Source organism: Microtus oregoni, unplaced genomic scaffold (genome assembly GCF_018167655.1).
Source record: "Microtus oregoni isolate MIOR12 unplaced genomic scaffold, Mior012 000009F_ref0000495, whole genome shotgun sequence".
Classification (NCBI taxonomy): Eukaryota; Metazoa; Chordata; class Mammalia; order Rodentia; family Cricetidae; genus Microtus; species Microtus oregoni.
The window spans coordinates 10288277-10310000 of record NW_024543068.1 but is presented as its reverse complement, the minus strand read 5'-3'; the positions used below and the strand labels follow the sequence as shown (position 1 = coordinate 10310000).

The window sequence follows — 21724 nt, the reverse complement described above, 5'->3', positions numbered from 1 at the left end:
GGAACTAGCTCTGTAGACCAGGCTGGTCTCGAACTCACAGAGATCCGCCTGCCTCTGCCTCCCGAGTGCTGGGATTAAAGGCGTGCACCACCATCGCCCAGCCTAAGAAACTGTTTTAAGGAAAAAGAGGGAAACAAGTTCAGGCAGGCATCAGAGGAGAAAGAGGCTGACAGAGATGGGCAGGACTCTGATGTAATAACTCAGAGACCACAAAATTGAAATTGGAGTCAACTCTTGTCTGGACTTCTCTGGAAAAAAATTATTATTATTTTTTTTTTTTTGGTTTTTCGAGACAGGGTTTCTCTGTGGCTTTGGAGCCTGTCCTGGAACTAGCTCTTGTAGACCAGGCTGGTCTCGAACTCACAGAGATCCGCCTGCCTCTGCCTCCCGAGTGCTGGGATTAAAGGCGTGCGCCACCATCGCCCGGCTGGAAAAAAATTATTGAATACTTCTTGTTGCTTAAATAACTCGGGCTCCCCTTTTTGTTTTGTGACAGGATCTTATGTAGCCCAGACTGGCTGTAGTCTTGCTATGTAGTCAAGGAGTTCTCCTGCCTCCACCTCCCACCCCCCGGCTGCTTCCTTTATAGCAGTAAAGCTCAGCTGTTCTTCTTCTCTTGGCCTCTCTGCTTTTAAAATTTTTTAAAACTTGTGTGTGTAATGTGTGTGGGGTTTGCACGTCATCAACATGTGTGGAGGTAAAAGAATGACTGTGGAATTGGTTCTCTCATTCCACCTTTACCTGGACTCTGTTGAACAAACCCAGGTCATCTGGCTTGTATGGTGGGGTAGCAATCACCATTACTTACTGAGCCTTTTTTTTTTTTTGCATGTGTGTGTGTTCTTGTTTTGTTTTTATATATACAGTAATCTGGTTGCATGTATGCCTACTTACCAGAAGAGGGCACCAGATCTCACTACAGATGGTTGTGAGCCACCATGTGATTGCTGGGAATTGAACTCAGGACCTCTGGAAGAGCAGGCAGTGTTCTTAACCCCTGAGCTACTTCTCCAACCCCCAGTGTGTATGTTCTTTATGTATGCATGTGTCTTTTATGTGTATGTATGTATTATGTATGTTCTTTGTGTGTTCTTTATGTATGCATGCCTTTTATGTATATGTATATGTTCTTTATGTGTATGTATGTGCTCTTTGTATGTGTGTTTATGTATACATGTCATTTATGTAGGTGCATGTTATTTATGTGTGTTTTATGCGTTATTTACATGTACATATATGTTCATGTATGTTCTTTATGTGTCTTTTATGTATATGTATGTGTGTGTTCTTTGTGTGTGTGTGTTCTTTGTGTGTATATGTATGTGTGTGTGTGCCTGTTAGTGGGAACCACATGTGTGGGTGCATTTGAAGATCAGAAATTTTTGTCATGAGTCTCCCCCATCATCACTGTTACATGATTTACAGAGGCAGGGACTCTCAGAGCTCACTGACTGGGCTAGTCAGGGTAGCGGGCTTGCCCCTTGATGGATTTCCTGAATCCACCTCCTCTCTCGGTTTACCCACAACCACCACACCCACCAGCTCAGCTTTACTTGGGTTCTGGGGATCCAAACTCTGGCCATCTTCTTTGTGCAGCAAGCACTTTATCCGCTGAGCCATCTCCTCAGTGCCTGGGTTCTCATTTCTTACTCCTAAAATCCACTGTGATGCTAACAGCGCAGAGGGCAATGATCTACCTCGTCAACTGCACACCTGAACAGAACAAACTAATATTTGTGCTACATATTTGTATTTGATGACAAATCAACCCTGCCCCCCCCCCCCCCCCGCCAAATTGGATTAGGAAGTTTTATCAGAAACCATCCTAAGTAAATAAATAAAAAGAAAGCATTCTGGAACCCTTAAATTTACTTAATGCGTGACTATGCAAAACAACAAAATGTAAATGGCTACTATAATCCCATGATGATTTCCATGTATTGTGAATGGTTGTACTCAAAAGCCCCTGAGCATTTGAAAAACGAAAACCACGGTTCTGTCAGCTGCAAAGCTGGGAACTTCACTTCTTAACATGGTGGGGTCACTGTTTTTGTTTTCAGCTCTATTATAATTGACAAAAAAAAATTGTAAAGCATGAAGCAAATGCACACCATAGAAATAAGATCAATATTTTGCAAACCTTTTTCAAGGATTTACTGCAAGTGCCAGCTTTGAATGCACTTTTTTGTTTGTATCTGCCTGTTTTCAGGTAGAGTCTCACCTGTGGCTCCAGAGTGGCCAGCTTCCTGCTGCAGACTCCTGGCACGAGGATTCCAGATGGGTGCCATCGCTCTGCAACAATCTGCGTTTGTTTTCCTTCGTTTTGTTTTGTGTTGTTATCGTTTGGGGTTTTTTGAGACAGGGTTTCTCTGTGCAACAGCCCAAGCTGTCGTTGAACTCAATTTTTTGGAACCAGGCTGGCCTTGAACTTACCACTGCCTCCTGAATTCAGGGATTAAAGGCTTGTTTTGTTTTTTATTGTTAGTGGTGGTGGTGCTGGTTGGTTGACTGGGAGATTTTTTTTTTTTTGGTTTTTTTTTTTTGTTTGTTTGTTTGTTTTTTTTGAGGACGTGGTCTCCTCTATCCCAGGCTGGCCTCAAATTCACTATATAACCAAGGACAACCTTCAGTGTGCAATCCTCCTGCCTCCACTTCCTAAGTGTTGGAGTGGCAAGCAGGTGCCACCTCATTGAATTTTGGGGGTGCTTATGACTGAGCACACAGTTCTGCACATCCCAAGCAAGCACTCCACCAGCTGAGCTACACCTTCACCAGTAATATTTTTAGGGCTTTATGGATTTAAAAGGTTTAAATGGAAATAGCTTTAAATAGCCATCCTAGAATAGTCCAATATAACTAAAACAAGCACGAATTAATCATAATTCAACTAAGATTGCTCACCCAACATTTATTTCTCTACTCAAAAAAGTAGAAGAATCAAGCTGTATCATTTTCTAGCCTTATGTTATCATGGGAAAAGGTTTCCTGTTTGATCATCTGATTATGACATAATTACTTGGATTTAGCCTTTAGAAGAGAAATAATTTGTGTTAAAAAGGCCTTATGGGGGAGGCAGTGCACTAGGTTGCTTTAAAAGCTAGATAACCCAGTATATTGATGCATATGGACCTCTTATTTTATGCTATACTCAAGTCATTAGTATAATTCTCAAACACATTGCGTGGGTATCTGTCAACCCTCATCCTCTTGGGGTGAAGAACCCTTGGGAACCTTTGACAGCTCTTCTTCGGTTGGGGTGATGCCAAATGATTGAGCGTATAGAAGAGTCAGGTGGTTCTGGAGAGTAGGCGTGGCTGAGAGATGCTGGCTAAAAGGCGTATCCTTGAGCTGCACAGTAGTCAGATCAAACCAGGGGAAACGCCTGGGGTAGAGAAAAAGACAGTGTTACTTTCTTTGAGTCTGTTTAATACAAATCACTTGGGTATGAAACACCAGATGAAAGGAAGACTCGCTAAACTTGACTATATCACATCACTGTAGAAATTTCCAGACAGAAATGGTGAAAAAATGAAAACAGAACAACTGAACTATATGGACCAGCATATGCAAGGACTATGGAACAAACACAAAAGATGTATATGTGATTTATATATGTATACATACATATATATCAGATAGATAGATAGATAGATAGATAGGCAGGCAGACAGACAGACAGACAACAGACAGACAGACAGATAATACTAGAAGGGGAGGAGAGAAAGGAGAAGAATACTTGAAACAATAATGACTGAAATTTTTCCCAAATTAATATCATATAGCAAGCCATAGGTCCTGGCAAGTGAAAACCACCAAGCAGAATAAATGCCAATAATAAAATGGCAACAAAAACTACACCCAGACATATTCTCAAATCATAGGAAATCATAAGATAAAACCAAAAGCCTAAGGGAAGCCAGAGGAAAACTACTTTATTATAGGAGTGTCTTACAGAGGTAAGAAACTGACTTCTCAGAAGCCATGCAAATGGGAAGACAATGGAGTGAAATACAGTGGGATAGGATTAGATATGTAAGCAAAGTACCCTACCAACCCATGGAAGGACATAGAAGAAGCTTCAAAGTATATTGCTAGGTACAAGAAAAGCCTACATGTTACATATATGATTCAGGTATGTGACCCTTTGGAACAGGCAAGACTATGGCTCCAGGGAAAATAACAGTGATTGCCACATGTTAGAGGCGGAGAGATGACGAGGAGGATCAGAGGTGCGGTCACTTAGATGAACAAAAGTTTCAGTAGTCAGCCCACCTTTTGGGGCCTCCACACAAACAGAATATTAACGTCTTCTGCACATGTGTTATTTTTTACAATATTTAAAAAAATTAATTGCAGAGGTGGGGTAGGCTGGGGAAATGGTTTAATCAGTTAAGTTCTTGCCTCTCAAGAATGACAATCTTGGGGCTGAAGAGATGGCTTAGTGGTTAAGAGCACTGGCTGCTCTTCCAAAGAACCTGAGTTCAATTCCCAGCACCTGCATGGCAGCTCACAGTCGTCTGTAATTCTTGTTTCGGGGAACCCGACATCCTCACACAGACATACATGCAGGCAAAACACCGATAAACATAAAGCATATAAATCATTTAAAAATGAAGAATGACAACTTTTAGTCAGGTATGCTGACACACAACTTTAATCCCAGCACTCAGGAGACAGTCAGGTGGAACTCTGTGAGTTCAAGGCCTACCTGGTTTAAGTAACAAGTTTCAGGACAGGCAAGGATACATAGTGAGACATGTCCAATTAAAAAGTGTAACATGGTCCGGCACCTGGAATTTGGCCAAAGAATCAGAAGCCCAGGAGCAGCCTGGGCTAGATGAGACCTTGTCTCCAAAAAGCACAAATAGAACAAGATAAGCTAGAAAGGCCTTATAGCTCCCTCCCAACAGAGTGTCCAAAAGCAGAAGATGATTGAACAGAGCTTAAAAACACTACAGGACAACGATTTCAATCTCCAATCTGCTACTTAACCATATTCTCAGTAAAATGGTAGGTAAGAGCACAGACCTTTTCAAACACTAACAAATCTCAAAAATTACTTCCAATAGACCCTTTTCTCATGGAGTTATTTATAGGATATGGGCCACTAAAATTAAAAAATAAACCTAAAGCGTCAGGAAACGAAACAACAGACAGGTGAGGGAAATCCCAGGCTGAGAGCATCATCAGCAGGTGACCAGAATATGGGGTTGGAAAGAGAAACCGGAATCCCTGATTAGGTCTGGGGTCCTGGGGTTCCATCCTGCAGCACTTAGTGAGGCAGCAGTAGTTAGATAAGATCCCCACAGAAACTGGGGTGCTTCCACACATTGGGTTTCAGGAGATGGCAACTTCATGGTTACCCAGGCCCAGCACCAATGGAGAGTTTTATGCCACCAGAGTAAAAATGGCAACTTGAAGCTGGGTGGTGGTGGTGGTGCACACCTTTAATCCTAGCATCCAGGGGGCAGAGGCAGGCTGATCTCTGTGAGTTCAAAGCCAGCCTTGTCTACAGAGTGAGTCCCAGGACAGCCAAGGCTACAACTGAGAAACTCTGTCTCGAAAAACTTAAAAAAAAAAAATGAATTCCCAAACTGGAAAAGACTGCCCAGGAACAAGTGTAGATGATGAAAGAAAAGAAAAGAGGACCCAGGGTTGATCCCCAGAACTCTCAGATCTAATCAGCAGGGGAACTATCAGAAAAGAGGCATGCCAGCCAAGAGGAACAATTGCTTGAAGAAGAATGGCGTACCCAGCCGTCCACGAAGGAAAGGAGCTCAGAGTCCAGTGAGTCAGGGGACATGGAAATCACTAGTAATGGCAGCAGCAAGCTTCCCATATTGGATTAGCAAAGACCAGAAAGGTTGTCTTTATCATTACCATGCTATCGAGAAATAAAGGACACTCGCATATGGCATTGGTATGGATGTTTTGCTAAGCGATTATGTACACATGTGGCCTCTAACTCAGACAGTCATCAGTATGTTTATCCAGCAGAAATACCTGTCCAAGTATTCAAAGGAGTACACGGATGTTCTAGCAGCCCACCGTGCAAAATCTGAGGTGAAGGAAGAATTATACTCTATCACAGGAAGGCCCGGGCAACTTGTAACTTACACAATGTGTCTGAAAGGCTGCCTGTGTGGCTGCTGTTCCTAAGGGAAGCAGACAACACCAACATCAGAGCTTTAGGAGGAGACAGAAGGCAAAAGTGGTGTTATGCCTCCGTGTTTCTAACACTGGAGTAATAGATAAGCATACATATTACATACATACATACATAATAGCAAACATATTACAATATAATACTAATATCTGTCAGTGCCTAGATGAAAGCACAAAGCATACTCTATTCAAGATGACTATCTACAAAATGAGATTTAAGAGGCAGGGAGACTTTTCTTGAAAACTGGTTAAAGTTTTTGTTGTTGCTGTTGTTCTTTTGTTTTGTTTTTAGAAAAGTGTATTATTTCTACCAGCTTTAAAGGGGAATGCAGATCAGGGTCAGGCAATGTGGCGGGTCACGTTTGCAAGCCTGGAACTGGCAAAGTTGAAATTCTAGGATGTCAGGTTCAAGGCCAGCCTGGGCTGTCTGGAGACTCTCAAATACAAACAAAGAAAAACAAACAAACAAACAAAACCACGCAGAGGCTAGGAGAAGAACACGAAAGGATAAAACAAAGAAGTGAACGAGGCAGACTAAATGGTTTAGCAGGTAAAGATGCTTGCTACAACCATGCTTGCTGCCAAGCTTGGGGATCTGACTTCAATCCCAGCATCCACCTGGCGAAAGGAGAAAACAAGTTCCTACAGGTCTCCCTGTGGTCTCTCCAAGCCCCCCCACCAAGATATTTTTTTATTAGTTTTTTGAGACAGGGTTTCTCTGTGTAGCCTTGGCCATCCTGGAACTCACTTTGTAGAGCAGGCTGGCCTCGAACTCACACCTCTGCCTCCTGAGTGCCAGGATTAAAAGTTTGTGCCACTACTGCCCCACCCCAAAAACTGTTTTCAGAAAGCATCCTCCATTAAGACAGGACTGGGGGACAGATTCCAATGGCCAGATGTCTGACATCATACCTTCTATACAACAAACTATTGACGTAGTTTTTGTTCAAAAAATCTGTTAGCTGGAATTTGGGACAGGACGCCTTGTCCGTCTCGCAGCTTTCCAAGTGCGCGGAGAGAAAGAGCTTGTTGAGGATCTGGAGCACGTGGGAGTGGAACACGTTCCTCACTGTGCAGACGTTGATGGCCGCGTAGAAAACCCCCTCCAGCCATTTGATGTTGAGGATCACTCCCCCTTGACATGAAGAAAATAGACAGTGAGCACTGCAGAAAGAAGTTGTAGGGTACCCAGGAGAGACCGAGAGAGGGACAGCGAGGCCACCTTCTCCCCTAAACTGGTTAGCGGTGTGCCAGGAGATGAACGCTCTTCCTCCCTGGCTATGATCCCCCTTTGCCCTTTACAGTACATTATGAGCTGATCATACTGAAGGGGAGCAGACAGGACTGAGCTGAGCACTGCTAATGACAGAAGGATCTCTACAACAGTCCCTGCCCACAGCAGGAACTGGGAAATACTGCAAGATGAGAGGGAAACCCATTTTTCTTGTCCCAGACATTGTGTTCTCCTGGTTTTTGTTGTTATTGCTGTTGTTCTCCTGGGATCTTTTTGGGGTTTTGTTGTTGTTGTTGTTTGTTTGTTGTCTTTTGTTTTTTTGAGACGGGCTCACATGTAGCTTTAGTTATCCTCAAATTTGGTTATAGCTAAGGAGCCTTGACACCCAGCTTCTTTCATCTCCACCTCTCCAAGATGAGTTATCAGCATGTACCACCAAGCCCAGCTCATTCCCTTATTCACATACGTTATTTTCCCTGGTTGTTTCCAGATCAGACTTAAGGATCCAAAAGTTAGGGTTTTCAGCTCTGCCTAAGAAAGGCTGCTTTTACCTATCCAGCCCTTTTCTCATACTATGGTAGTTTGAATGTAACTGCCCACTAAGCTCAGAAGGAGCGGCACTATTAGGGGGTGTGGCCTTCTTAGAATAGGTGTGGCCTTGTTGGAGAAACTGTGTCACTGTAGGGGCGGGCTTTGAGGTCTCCTATGCTTGAGCTATGGCCCAGTGACACAGTTCACTTCCTGTTGCCTGTGGGTCAAGGTATAGAACTCTCAGCTCCTTCTCCAGCACCATGTCTGCCAGCACCATGTCACACCATGACGACCATGTATTGAGCCTCTGAAAATATAAGCTACCTCAATTAAATGTTTTTCCTTTATAAGAGTTGCTGCCATGGCATGGTGTCTCTTCACAGTAATCGAAACCCTAAGACACATACCAAACTCGAATAACTAAATGTATCTACTTTGTGCTTCTCCCCCCCCCCCCCCACACACACACCAAAGAAGGTAACTGTCAAGAGAATGTCAGAAGTAGTTACACAGTTGAGCATTTACCAACATCACTGTAGGGGTAGGTACCCCGAATGACCTCTGGATCTTGGAGAACAGCTGTGATTTCCTTAGTCTCTCCCCAGACGTTGTCAAAATGCTCAGTAAAGTGATACTGAGGCCGCAGGATATTGCTGTGGTTCAGTAGAAATTTCAGCCTGGAAGCCACAGAGTCAGGGAGTACAGCATCAGATGGTAAGGAATGGCTATCCAGTCTACTGCGCTGGCAGCTAAGCCGAACAGCCACCCCCCTCCCCTGCACAGCACAGCTTGGTGACATGACTTGGGCCTGGTGTCCCCAAAGGGCCCTGATGGATTGGATTCTCCCAACCATCCTCCTATCGTGTGCCTAGCTTTCGGCTAGAGGCAGGAGTACAAAAGGGACGCTTGACACCTATTTTTCATAGCTTTTCATGCTATCTGCTGTTTTCTTATTGATACAGAGTGGGGTGCGAGTACCTGGGAAACGATATGCCATTCACGTTTTAAACAGGGAAAATATCCCAATTCTAAGTGTTGTTTATGTAAAAACCGGGGGTCAGGGGCAGATGGAGCTAGAAAGGCTGGCTGGGTCTTTCTGTAGGTCATGCGGCTCCTTTTTCCTGAGGATGACTAACTCCAAGAGGTAGGGAACGGGCGGGTGGGAGACTTCAGTGACTAGGCTGTTCGGTTCTCATGCTGACACGTTACCTGGGTAGCGGAATCGCCGACACAAGGCTGTACACCAAGCAGGTCTTCTCGAGTTTGTTTTGGATTTCCAAGCAGATATTAGGCAGCTGAGATGGCAAGCAGCAGAGGAACAAGACTTTGGCCCAGCTCGCCACAGAAACGTTGTCATACAGGCACTGGACCCCTAACTTCTGGAACTCAACTGGGAGGGAGAAAGGACAGGAGAGAGCGTACAACGCAGAGAAATGTATCCTGAGCATCAGCCACGGGGAGAGGATGGAGTCTCAGTAAGCAGCCTAAGCATCGTTGCCACAGAACCAGAAGCTGTTCCTGGATGCCTCTGTGAGTTACGCAAAAAAGGCCCCTCCCCTGGGCGAAGCCGACCACTGTGGCAAAGCTTACAGCTCTTGCCTGGTTCTTTTTGTCTTGATTTTAGAACAAACATAAGGTGTTTTTATTATTATTATTTTAATTTAAGTTGGGGAGAAGAAATCTCTAAGAAGCATTCTGCTTCCATTTCTTGTAGAGTTAGCACTTGCCAGAGAATGAATGAATGAAGTGTTTTCTGTGTATTCTTTAAGGGAGCTCTCACACAGGCACTCTAGACCAAAGAGGATGGTTCCCCTATTATAGAGGAGCCAACTGAGGCTTCAGGATGCTATGTGACTCTCTGAAAGTTGGATGGCTTCCTGACTTGAGTTAGTGGGTAAAATTAGGAGAACGAAAGAATGTAAACAGAAACTGGGGGCGTTGGGAAAAGTGTAACAGTTTTTGTAACATATACAAGACAACAATGATCTTCATAAATGGAGAGGGGAAGGCTGTGTATATGATAACTCACACACTAGCATTAAACATGCAGGCACTTAATTATCTGATTATCTTCACTCCAACATGGATTTCTGAAAGTAAGAATTTAAATGGATACTTCCTTCTGGTGTGCTCTTTAAGTGTTACCAAAAAACAGAATGCAAAAGATGTTGGGAGAGGTAACTGCTCATCCCAATGATGAAAAATGTTAAAAGTGATGCTGGGCTGGGTGGTGGTAGCTCACGTCTGTAATCCAGCATTTGGGAGACAGAGACAGGTGAATCTCTGTGAGTTCAAGGACAGCCTGATCTACAGAGTGAGTTCTAGGACAGCCAAGGCTACACAGAGACACTGGCTCAAAAAAAAACCAAACAACTAATAATAATAATGATGAATAAATAAGTACATAAATAAAGGATAGTTTCCAGTATTGAAAACGGTAGAATTAGAGGGTGGAGAGATGGTTCAGGGGTTAAGAGCACTGCCTGCTCTTTTAGAAGTCAATATCACATATCCACATGGGAATTGAACACATCCACAACTGTGTATAATAGGATCTGATGCCCTCTTCTGGCATGCAGATGTACATGCAGAACACACAGACATAAAACACAAGTAAATAAAAATTTTCAAAAGGAAAATGGCATAATGAAATGTGTTCTTATGCCACGTTGGTAAAAATTCACATGTGATCTTTCCTTAGGTTAAATTGGAGAGCAAAAGCATTCGACGCTTAACAAAACAAAGCATCTGATGTTTCTTTAACAAGTCAGAAAACCATGAAAGTAAAAGTCCACACCTGTATACAAGCATTAATAGAGGCTGTATTTGCAGTGACCAAAAATTAGGGGGAAATTCTATTAACAAATAAATAGAAAAAGAAAAGCCATAGCCAGGTGGAAGTGGCACAGGACTTTAATCCCAGCACTCGGGAGGCAGAGGCAGGTGGATCTCGGTGAGTTCAAGACCAGCCTGGTTACAAAGTGAGTTCCAGGACAGGCTCCAAAACTATATAGAGAAACCCTGTTTTGGGGGAAAACGAAAGAAAGGAAAGAAAGGAAGGAAGGAAGGAAAAAACTTTAATACTCATGCCATGCTATACTACTTAGAAAGGAGAAGGAGATGCCAAGCATGGTGGCAGACACCTTTAATCTCAGCCAGCACTCATGAGGCAGAGGCAGGCAGATCTCTGTGAGTTCAAGGCCAGCATGGTTGTCAAAGTGAGATCCAAGATAGCCAAGACTAGAGAAACCCTGTCTCAACAAAGATAGAAAAAGAAAGAAAATATTTCTACACTATGCATACTATTTTCTGCTGTCAACGTGCATTTCATTGCCATGTACTTTACATGAGATAGCACACGGAGTTCTGAGGCATACATTCTGAGCAGTTTTGGTAAGAGCACATATGTAGCTCATAGTTCCCTCTAAACAGTGGTTCTCATCGTTCCTAATTCTGCAGCCATTTGATACAGTTCCTCATGTTGTGGTGTGTCATGATATTTCATTTGTATTTTTCATACTTTTTTTTTTTGAGACAGGGTTTCTCTGTGGCTTTGGTTCCTGTCCTGGAACTAGCTCTTGTAGACCAGGCTGGTCTCGAACTCCCAGAGATCCGCCTGCCTCTGCCTCCCGAGTGCTGGGATTAAAGGCGTGCGCCACCATCACCCGGCTTTTTTATACATTTTTTTATTGATATTTATTGAGCTCTACATTTTTCTTTGTTCCCCTCCCTGCCTCTCCCCTCCCACTTATTTCATTTGTATTTTAATAAATAAAGCTTGCCTGAAGATCAGAATGCAAAATAGCCACACTAGACAGCCATACAGGCCAGGCAGTGGTGGCGCATGCCTTCCTTTAATCCCCACACTAGAGAGGACTACAAGGCGGGATAAGACAAAAACTCACTCTTTTTCAGTTCGACGATTTCACAAAGTTAAGAGCTCTTTAGTGGTTTGGTTGCTTTGCTTTGCTGATCTTCAGGCTGAACCCCAATATCTGTCTCTGGGTCTTTATTACTTGTGCTACAGTGGTGACCCCCAACCATAAAATTAATTTCATTGCTACATATCTATAATTTTGTTACTGTTATAAATCATAATGTAAATATCCATATTTTCCAGTGATCTTAGGTGACCACTGTGAAAGGGCCATTTGACCCCCTAAGGGGTCACCACAGGTTGAGAACGGTTGCTCTAGACAGAAAGCATTTCCTTCTCCCTGGGAATTATTCCAGGTCCTTTTTCAGTCTGTTTCCTCAGAAACAAATCAGAGTTCTTATTTCTTTTTTTTTTTTTTTTTTTTTTTTTTTGGTTTTTTCGAGACAGGGTTTCTCTGTGGTTTTGGAGCCTGTCCTGGAACTAGCCCCCGTAAACCAGGCTGGTCTCGAACTCACAGAGATCCGCCTGCCTCTGCCTCCCGAGTGCTGGGATTAAAGGCGTGCGCCACCACTGCCCGGCCAGAGTTCTTATTTCTATCATGCTAATCCATAACTGGAATCATTATATTTTTATACCCAGATGTCATTTTTTGAATATAAGGACACACAGAAATATTTGTTGACATAATTTCAGACTCTAATATTCCAGTCAGATTTGAATACTGTATGCAAAATCCCCCCGTAGCTCATACCCAGAAAGATAATTCGCACCAAGGGCACAGGAAGGAGAAACAGATATAAATGAGTGGAGAAAAGTTATCTTGACAAGTTTAAAATTTAGGGCCAGCAAGCAGAGAACCCTTGCTTTAAAGGGACCTCTCAAAACAGCTTTGTTAACGCTAGCTACCAGCCCCACCCCTACTGTCTGCACTCAGTGCTCCTCACCCAGGGACTCGGGCCTCCGAGTTGAGATGTGCAGGTTCTCAGCAGGGATGGGGACAAGTCTCAGCAGGACGGTAGCCAGCTGCTTCCCGAGGTGGCCACATCCAATGATGCCCACTTTTAACGTCTCATCCTCCACGGAGGCAGCATCAAGTGGTACATCCCGAGGCTGTACTGTACGCTGGCCCTGGTGTAACAGTTCTCTAGAAAATGAACAAACACACACAAACGCATGTACGTGCTGTAGTTTTCCTCAGGAGTCCCTAAGGTTTGTTTGTTTTTTTTTTTTCTTTTTTCCCATGTGGAAGTCTAATGACAAAGTAATACTTCAGAAACAAGGCATTTCAATTGAAGGCCATTTCTACAGTCTTAGTAGGGAATAAAACCTTCATCCTGAAAAAGCACCTCACTTTTCCAAGGGCCCAAAACTGTGTGGAAAAATTTATCGATGAAAATATTTTTTTGTTTTTCTATCTTGAATTTTCCTGGACCTTTAAACACAAAGTTTGTATATCTCGTATTTTATTAGCTTTGAACATCACTATGACTGTTATACATTATATGGTGATGCATAGCACACATGGACCAATTCTTTGAGCATTATGGTCTACTTGCTGGGCACACACACAGCTGTCGATTAGAATGTATCATCACCATCTTAAGTATACAATATGTTTGCATCTATGCACGTTGCTATGCAACTGACATCTAGACTCTTTGCATCCCTGCAAAACAGAAACTTTATATTCCTGAACGGCTCACTTCCCATCCCCACATCTAGAAATTACCATTTTACTTGCGGTTTGTTTTCCCATCAGAAAAACTTTAAAACTTAAAAACTTTTAAGGACACCATGTAGGCAGAATCTTGCAGCATTAGCATTTTGAACTTAGGATCAGGTCCTCAAGCTTCATGCAATTCACAGCTTACAAAATTTCCTTCTTGAGGTCAAACAGTAATATTTCATTCATATGTATATAATGTGATGTTTCTTGTTTTGTTTTGGAAAGAATCTCATGTAGCCCAGGCTGTACTTAAATTCCCGACTTCCCTGCTTCTGCTTGCTGAGTGTTGAGATTACAGGTGTGAGCCACCACTCTCGACATATATAACACAGCTAGCTCATTTAGCCATCTTAGTAACCATTATATATCCATCTTGTTACTGTTATACCTAACAAAAGTATCTTAAGGGTTGTCTTAGCTACTTTTTCTATTGCCATGGTAAAACGTCATGACCAAGGCAATAACTTGAGGCTCCTGGTTCCAGAGAGTTAGAATCCATGACCATCATGGCCAGGAGCATTAATTGTCACACCCATTCATCATCAATGGACATTAAAATTGCTTGCACATCTTGGATACCTGAAATGAGGCTGCAATGAACATGGGCATACAAATATCTCTGGGAATTCTTAGGGTATATATACCCAGAAATGGGTTTGCTTGATCTTATGCAATCCTGCTTAATTCTTACACTCTTACCAACATTAAACAAATGTTCTAATTTCTCTACATCCACACCAAAACTTGTTCATTTCTGGTGCTCCAATATGGTTGTTCTAACAGGTATAAAGGAGTATCTTATTGCAGTTGTGATTTGCATTTTCCTGATGACTATCAATTTTGAACAACCTTTCGTGTAACTGTTGATTATTTCTATACATTCTTTGAGGAAGTCTTAGGTTAAAAATCAGGTTGTTGAATTTATTGCTGAGTTGTAGGAGGTCTTTATAAATGTAGGGTAAAAGGGCTAGCCAAAGAAACCCACCCTGGCCCTGAAACCAAAGCTGGTAAAAGAAACCCACTCCACTCTAGCCCTGGGACCAGAGCTAGTGAAAGAAACACTTTAGCCCTAAACCCAGAATCAAAGAAACACACTCTGACCCTGACTCTAAAACCAGAGTCATAGAAACACACTTTCACCCTGGAACCAGAGCCAGTGAAAGAAATACACCCTGGTCCTAAAACTAGAGCCAAAAAACTAAAAAGGGTCAGTGAAAGAAAGTTTGGTCCTGAAACCAGTACCAGCTCTGCCCCTGACCAATCGAACACAAAACGAACCAATCCCTGAGCAAAAAATATTCTCCCTTGCCAGGTGGTGGTAACACATACCTTTAATCCTAACACTCAAGAAGGAGGCAGAGGAGGTGAATCTCTGTGAGTTGGAGGCCAGGCTCCAAAGCTACACAAAGAAACCCTGTCTCGAAGGAAGGAAGAAAGAAAGAAAGAAAGAAAGAAAGAAGGAAGAAAATATTCTCCCTGGGAAAACTCTGCCCCTAAGAAGCCATATCTAAGCCCCCTCTGTCTGTCCAGTTGTGAGCTGTCCTATACCACCCTAGCAGAGGTAGCCACTCTTCTGGGATCCTTCTTCCCAAATAAATCTCTTTCTTAAAATAGCTTTGAGTGAAGTTCTTTCACCAGTGCAGAGCAGAACCTTTGCTGAGATGTTCTCTTAAGGGGGCTGAGCAGAAAAAAAAAAAAAAAACACAAACACAAAAACCAGAGGAGTTACATCTGCTAGGAAACTTCCTTGGGGGTGGAGCAGAAAAGAGTAGCTCTTTGCTGGAGCTGGAGGAGATTGCTACATTTCTGCAGGGATTTCCTCCTTAGCAGCGTGAAGCAGAAGTAGTAACATCTTGGGCTGGAGCTGAGCAGAGCACAAGAAATGGTTAGCTTTGCTACCACATTCCCTTAGAGGAACACAGCAGAGCTCAGCTGTTATGGCTCCCTCAGAGAGGAGCAGGGTTGCTACATCCTGCAGGGAGACAGACCCCCACTGTACCCCAACTTCAGCTATAGTCTGACCTCCCGATGAGTCAGGATACCTTTACCTCCAGAGCTCTAACACTCACAATATATACTGGACTTTTATTTATTTTCCGTCTTTTCGAGACAGGGTTTCTCTGTGTAGCGTTGGCTGTCCTGGAACTCACTCTGTAGACCAGGCTAGCCTTGAATGCACAGAGATCTAACTGCCTGTGCCTCCCAAGTGAGATTTTTGATGGTTTTTCTATTGGTTTAGGGGCTGCACATGAATCTATTGATATTTTGATTGTCATCTGTGATGTGGGAGTGTCATATATCAATCTGTTGATTTCATTGGTTAAGCAATAAAGAAACTGCTTGGCCCTGATAGGTTAAAACATAGGTGGGAGGAGTAAACAGAACAGAATGCTGGGAGGAAGAGGAAGTGCTCTCCTGGGCAGACGCATAGCTCTGCTCTCTGAGGCAGAAGCATGAAGCTCCGACCCAGGATGGACGTACGCTAGAATCTTCCCGGTAAGTGCAACTAGCAGTGCTACACAGATGATTAGAAATGGGCTAAATTAATATGTGAGAATTAGCCTAGAAGAGGCTAGATAGAAATGGGCCAAGCAGTGTTTAAATGAATACAGTTTGTGTGTTGTTTTTTCGGGCATAAGCTAGCAGGCGGGGGTGCTGGGGACACAGCTCCGCCGCTCCAATTACAACACATCTGCAGCCCCACAGGTCCCCCAGTCAGCACCCTGCTGGCCACACAGGCCATGGCCTGCGGCCAAGATAAGTATATTTAAACTAAGTTTGTATCATTCTGTTTACCAACAAAGACTCAGAAGTCAGATGTGGGGGTGAAAACCTGCTAGACCAGAGAAGCCAAGAAGCAACTCATCCCAAAACCAAAAGAAACTCCAAACTCTAGTCCCACCTTTTCCTTCCTGCTGCAGCCAGCGCAGCCTGGATAGGCTAGACTGGCAGAGGAGGGGTGTGTGTGTGCCGGGATTGAGACACGGAGGCTTCTTTTCAGGTGGAAGAACAGCAACCTTTATTTTGCCCAGCAACCTTTTATACCTCTACTCCTTCTGTGGAGACCCACCAGCCAGAAAGAACACAAACATCCTTGTCAATTACAGACCACAAGGAAGTTCCGCTATCAGTCAGGGGGAGTGAGGGCAGCTGGATCACAACACTTCGTTTTCATCTTCTCTATCCAAATTATGGGCTTCTCTATGGCTAATTCCGGTCAGCTAGTCATTGGTTCCACCCCAATTCAAGGTTAACTTTATTAACAGTCTCGGAGTGTCACAGCGCAATCAAATATCCCACAACAATTTTTATTTAATTTAATTAATTAATTAATTAATTTTTATTTTATTTTTTCTTAAAGACAGGGTTTCTCTGTAGCTTTGGAACCTTGTGGACCAGGCTTGTCTTGAATTTACAGAGATCTGCTTGCCTCTACCTCCCAAGTGCTGGGATTAAAGGCATGCACCAACACCACCTGGCCAATTTTATTTTTTTGTTTTTTTGTTTTGTTTTGTTTTTTCAAGACAGGGTTTTTCTGTGGCTTTGGAGCCTGTCCTGGAACCAGCTCTTGTAGACCAGGCTGGTCTCGAACTCACAGAGATCTGCCTGCCTCTGCCTCCCAAGTGCTAGGATTAAAGGTGTTCGCCAACACTGCCTGGCCAATTTTTCTTTTTCTTTTTTTCTTTTTTTTTATTGATATTTATTGAGCTCTACATTTTTCTCTGCTCCCCTCCCTGCCTCTCCCCTCCCCCTTTCAATCCTCCCCCAAGGTCCCCATGCTCCCAATTTACTCAGGAGATCTAGTCTTTTTATACTTTCTACTTTCCATGTAGATTAGATCTATGTAAATCTCTCTTAGTGTCCGTATTGTTGTCTAAATTCTCTGGGATTGTGGTTTGTAGGCTGGCTTTCTTTGCTTTATGTTTAAAAACCACCTATGAGTGAGTACATGTGATAATTGTCTATTGTCTGGGTTACCTCACTCAAAATAATGTTTTCTAGTTCCATCCATTTTCCTGCAAAATTCAAGCTGTTATTTCTTTCTGCTGTGTAATACTCCATTGTGTACAATTTTTATTTTTTAAAGGAAGTGTCTCAAGTCATCTGGACTGGCCTTGAACTTGGTACGTAACTGAAGAAGACCTTGAACATCTGATTCTCCTGAGGCCCGTTGACAGGTGACTGACACCTGGTTAATGCAATGCCAGGGATTAAACTTGTGCATTGTGCATGCTAGGCAGGCACTCTGCCAACTGAGCTTCGTCCCCAAGCATATAATCAATGCTTACACCTCATCAGATAAATGGTTTTCAAGCATTTTCTCCCTTTTTAGCCATCAGCTTTTTTGCTATCCAGATGCTTTTCTTTATTTCTTAGCTATATAGATGCCTTTAAGTTCAAAACAATCCTATTTGTTTATTTTTGCTTCCATTGCCTGTGGTTTTGTAGTGTCCTATTTATTGACTCATGTTCTTACCACTGAGATCCACCCCAGCTGGCATTGTTAAAATCCTTTTCAGCTGTTGATTGTCAGCATGCATAAATGCAACTGGTTTTTGAGTGATTTCTTTCTCTTCCTTTCTTCCATCTTTCCTTCCTTCCTTCCTTTCTCTTTTTGTTTTGCTTTTTGTTTATGTTTTGATTTTTGAGACAGGGTATCTGTGTAGCCACGGCTGTCCAGAATTCGCTCTGTAGACCAGGCTGTCCTTGAATTTACAAAGATTGTCCTACCTCTGCCTCCCGAGTGCTGGGATTAGGGTGTGCACCACCACTGCCAGGTGTTTTTTATGGTTTTGAGGCAGAGTCACCTATGAAATTTTTTATTTGTTTGTTTGTTTAACCTAACTGCATTGGCTATGACTTCCAGGACTTAAGTGAATATAATTAGTGAAGGTGGGACTCCTTGCCTTGTGTCTGGTCTTAGAGGAAAAGCTTTCTGCTTTGAATGTGATGTCACCTTGGGCTTTTCATACAAGACCTTCAGTACACTGAGGTAATTTCCCTGTGTTGAGTGTTGTACTCATGGAGGAGTGTTGGCTTTTGTCAACTACTTCTCTGTGTTGAACTAAAATCATATGACTTTGGTTTTTCTTTGGTAAATGTGGTTTTTACAAAGGGTATTTAGGCATAAAGTCAGAAGGCAGAGACAGTGACTAACTCCCGGTGACCCTCTCCCCTCCTTATTTTACACAAAATGAAGGCAAACCACTCTTGAAAGGACAAGTATCGGCTCAGCACCTCCAAAGCCAAGTTCTCACCACCAAGGAGATTTATTTGCTCCAGAGGGACTGAAGGCAAGGAAAAAGAGACAAACACAGAAGACAGAGGACAAGGGAGAAGGAGAAAGAAACAAGGGAAAGAGGGCAGGGGTATTTGTCCCAGAGGACAAAGGGCTGCCTGTGAATAGAGAAGAGACAGACGTGGCCCATAGGCAAATGTTGGTTTATAAAGGTAAAATGGGAAGCCCTGTGTTAGGATGAGGTGTTTGATTTTAATTGGGCATTGCATAGGCGTGGGTTCCTGTGGGATGGCTTCTAGTGCATGCTTCCATTCTCTTCTTTCCCGGAGTTTATGTAATCTGAACTAGGAAATGAATTAAGATGACCTGACATCTCTTTCTTCTTTTTTCCTTTTCTTCTTTTCTTCTTTCTTTTTCTTGTTGTTTTCGAGACAGGGTTTCTCTGCAGAGTGAGACCCTGCCACAAATCAAAAAAAAGTAGAGCACAAAAAAAAAAAAAAAACCACACACACACACACACACACACACACAAAAGCATCTATTCTCCTGATTCTGAGTGTTCTGCTTTGCGGTGTTTCTGCCTGCTGTTTCCTTTTGGATCTTCTGCCTGGATCCTGTAACGATGGCTGTAAATGAGGTGTTGAAATATCTTTCATATCTTTCAGTATATCAGTATTTGCTTCACAAAGCTGAATGTTTGGATATCAGACACATATCTTCATGGAAAACGATCTTTTATCATTGTAATAATTCCGTTCTTTGTCCCGTATAAGTTTTTTATTTAAAATCTTATCTGCTGTATCAGAGTTTGCTTCAACATGATGGAAGCTACATTGTGCACAAGTTGCCTTTTTTTTTTCTTGCTTTTGCTATTATTTATCAAATTTGATTATGGTGTTTCTCTTTACTTGTTCCTTTTTTTTCTTTTACTAATACTTCCAACTGACGCATATTTGAGTTCTCCGATTCCATCTGCTCGGTCATACCCGATGCTGAATTCCTCTGGTGAATTCATTCATTTCAGTTACTGTTTTCAAGAACCTGGTTGGGAGGCTGGAGAGATGGCTCAGAGGTTAAAAGCATTGCCTGCTCTTCCAAAGGTCCTGAGTTCAATTCCCAGCAACCACATGGTGGCTCACAACCATCTGTAATGGGGTCTGGTGGCCTCTTCTGGCCTGCAGGCATATGCATAGACAGAATATTGTATACATAATAAATAAATATTTTTTTTAAAAAAGAACCTGGTTGGTTTAATAGTTTTACTTGTTCAGATATAATGTTTCTCTGATCTAGTTCAGTTGTTCCTGTACCCACTCTTAGGTCAGTCTCAGAAGAAAGAACTGCCTCTATCTGAAGTAACAGACAAGGGTGACTGGTCACTAGTGCTATGGAAGGCGAGCTCGTGGTGTGGGGGAGTAAATATATAAATAAATGGAATAATTCGGCCACCCTCTGCCCAGCAGTCACCACCAGCCCAAGCTTTCCTATGTAAGCACAAAACATCCTTGAATGGATTTTGCCATTCATTTCAGATGAGAAGTGATTGAACGTGGACTGAACTTGGTTAGAAAAACAATTTTTCTGCCCATTTAACCTCCAGTCTAAAAAGTGCAAGTCCCTTGGGCGCCCAGCAGCCATGCTTGTCTTTATCAGTTAGCTTACCTTAAAGTACAGAACAGTTTGCAAAAGAAGACTGCATGAGCGCAGCCCTTGATCATCAGTCCCCGATACCGTCCCTGCAAATACAGCCAGTAGTGCTCATCCTCTGGAATCCCATACTCAAACTTCAGGGACTCAAGGTCGTCTAGTATATCCATTTCCAAACCACCATCTCCTGCAGGGACAGAAACCAAACAACATGGCTCCTCCACCCTGGAGAAAAGGGTTCGGGTACAAGGGCGTAAGTCACATTGATGTGGGACTAGGTCACGTGTCCTCATGGCAGTGGGCTTCAGCGCTCCTTCCAGAGGCAGCCTAATACCTACGGGTCATGAACCCTGGATTCATGAAACCTGAAAGGGAATTCACAGGAAGATTTATCCATACTGGCTACGGGTGCATCTTTCAGCAGGAGTTAGGATAGCGGTAGGTTTCATGGGTTCTCATTGCTAGGCGCTTTCCTCTTCCATTCTGTGAGCTTTAGAAATATTGTGGATCACAGAGAACCTTGTTTCAAAGAAAATCTCTACTTTGAGTAAACTCTGTGTTCCCTGTAGGGCAGAAAAGAGCCCAAACTGGGTACCACTGATCCCTTAGCTACAGCGTGGGCACTGCAGTCTTAGAAAATAAACCTAGACATATACAAACCAATCTACATAATATCTTACCAACTGAGATATGCCCTACTCCTCAGGACGTCTGGTCTGGGCAGCTGATAACTACATATGTAAGACGAGCCACCCAAGAGAATTGTCATTATGACCCCGTAGCAACCAGTTCATTCCATTCTCTGGTCTTAAAGGAGCAAGACATGGCCATAAACTTTCGTGGCCTGAATGTGAGGAAGACACAGTTCCTTCGCTACTTGTAGGAATGCTACCCCGAGCCAGGGTGGAATCTTCCAACAGAAGATTCTCGATTTCTATTTGTTTTCCTTTTTCTTTTTTTAATTTATTTATTTATTATGTATGCAGTGTTCTGACTGTATTCCTGCAGGCCAGAAGAGGGCACCAAATCTCATTACACATGGTTGTGAGCCACCATGTAGTTGCTGGGAATTGAACTCAGGACCTCTGGAAGAGCAGCCAGTGAGCCATCTGACCAGTCTTCTCTTTTTCTTCCAGATTGGAGCATCATCTACATTTTTAGCACTGCTTTAAAAAGTAAATGACAGGGCCTGTGAGATGCTAAAGCAGGTAAAGGTGCTTACCATGCAAGCCTGGTGACCTGGGGTCAGTTTCCAAAACCTACCTAAAGGTGGAAAGAAAATCCTCTCTAAGGGGTTTTCTCTCT

At 42.9% G+C, this 21724-nt stretch overlaps 1 protein-coding gene across 1 annotated transcript; it reads right to left on the bottom strand.

Moving 5' to 3' along the window:
• Positions 1 to 3192: 3192 nt before the first annotated feature.
• Noxred1 (NADP dependent oxidoreductase domain containing 1) lies at positions 3193 to 20589 on the bottom strand. The gene is made up of 6 exons (XM_041658641.1): positions 20435 to 20589; positions 12752 to 12951; positions 9140 to 9320; positions 8456 to 8607; positions 7078 to 7300; positions 3193 to 3382 (listed from the first exon to the last, which is right to left on the bottom strand). Exons 1-6 carry the CDS (start codon positions 20587 to 20589, stop codon positions 3193 to 3195), a joined length of 1101 nt encoding a protein of 366 aa, XP_041514575.1.
• Positions 20590 to 21724: the final 1135 nt, after the last annotated feature.

Excerpts from the sequence above, each read along its gene's own strand:
- Noxred1 (XM_041658641.1), bottom strand. The coding sequence starts at position 20,589 with ATGGATATACTAGACGACCTTGAGTCCCTGAAGTTTGAGTATGGGATT. Across the intron at positions 12,952-20,434 it reads AAACTGTTCTGTACTTTAAG|AGAACTGTTACACCAGGGCC; the intron begins GTAAGCTAACTG and ends TTCATTTTCTAG. Across the intron at positions 3,383-7,077 it reads AATAGTTTGTTGTATAGAAG|GCGTTTCCCCTGGTTTGATC; the intron begins GTATGATGTCAG and ends TCTCTACCCCAG.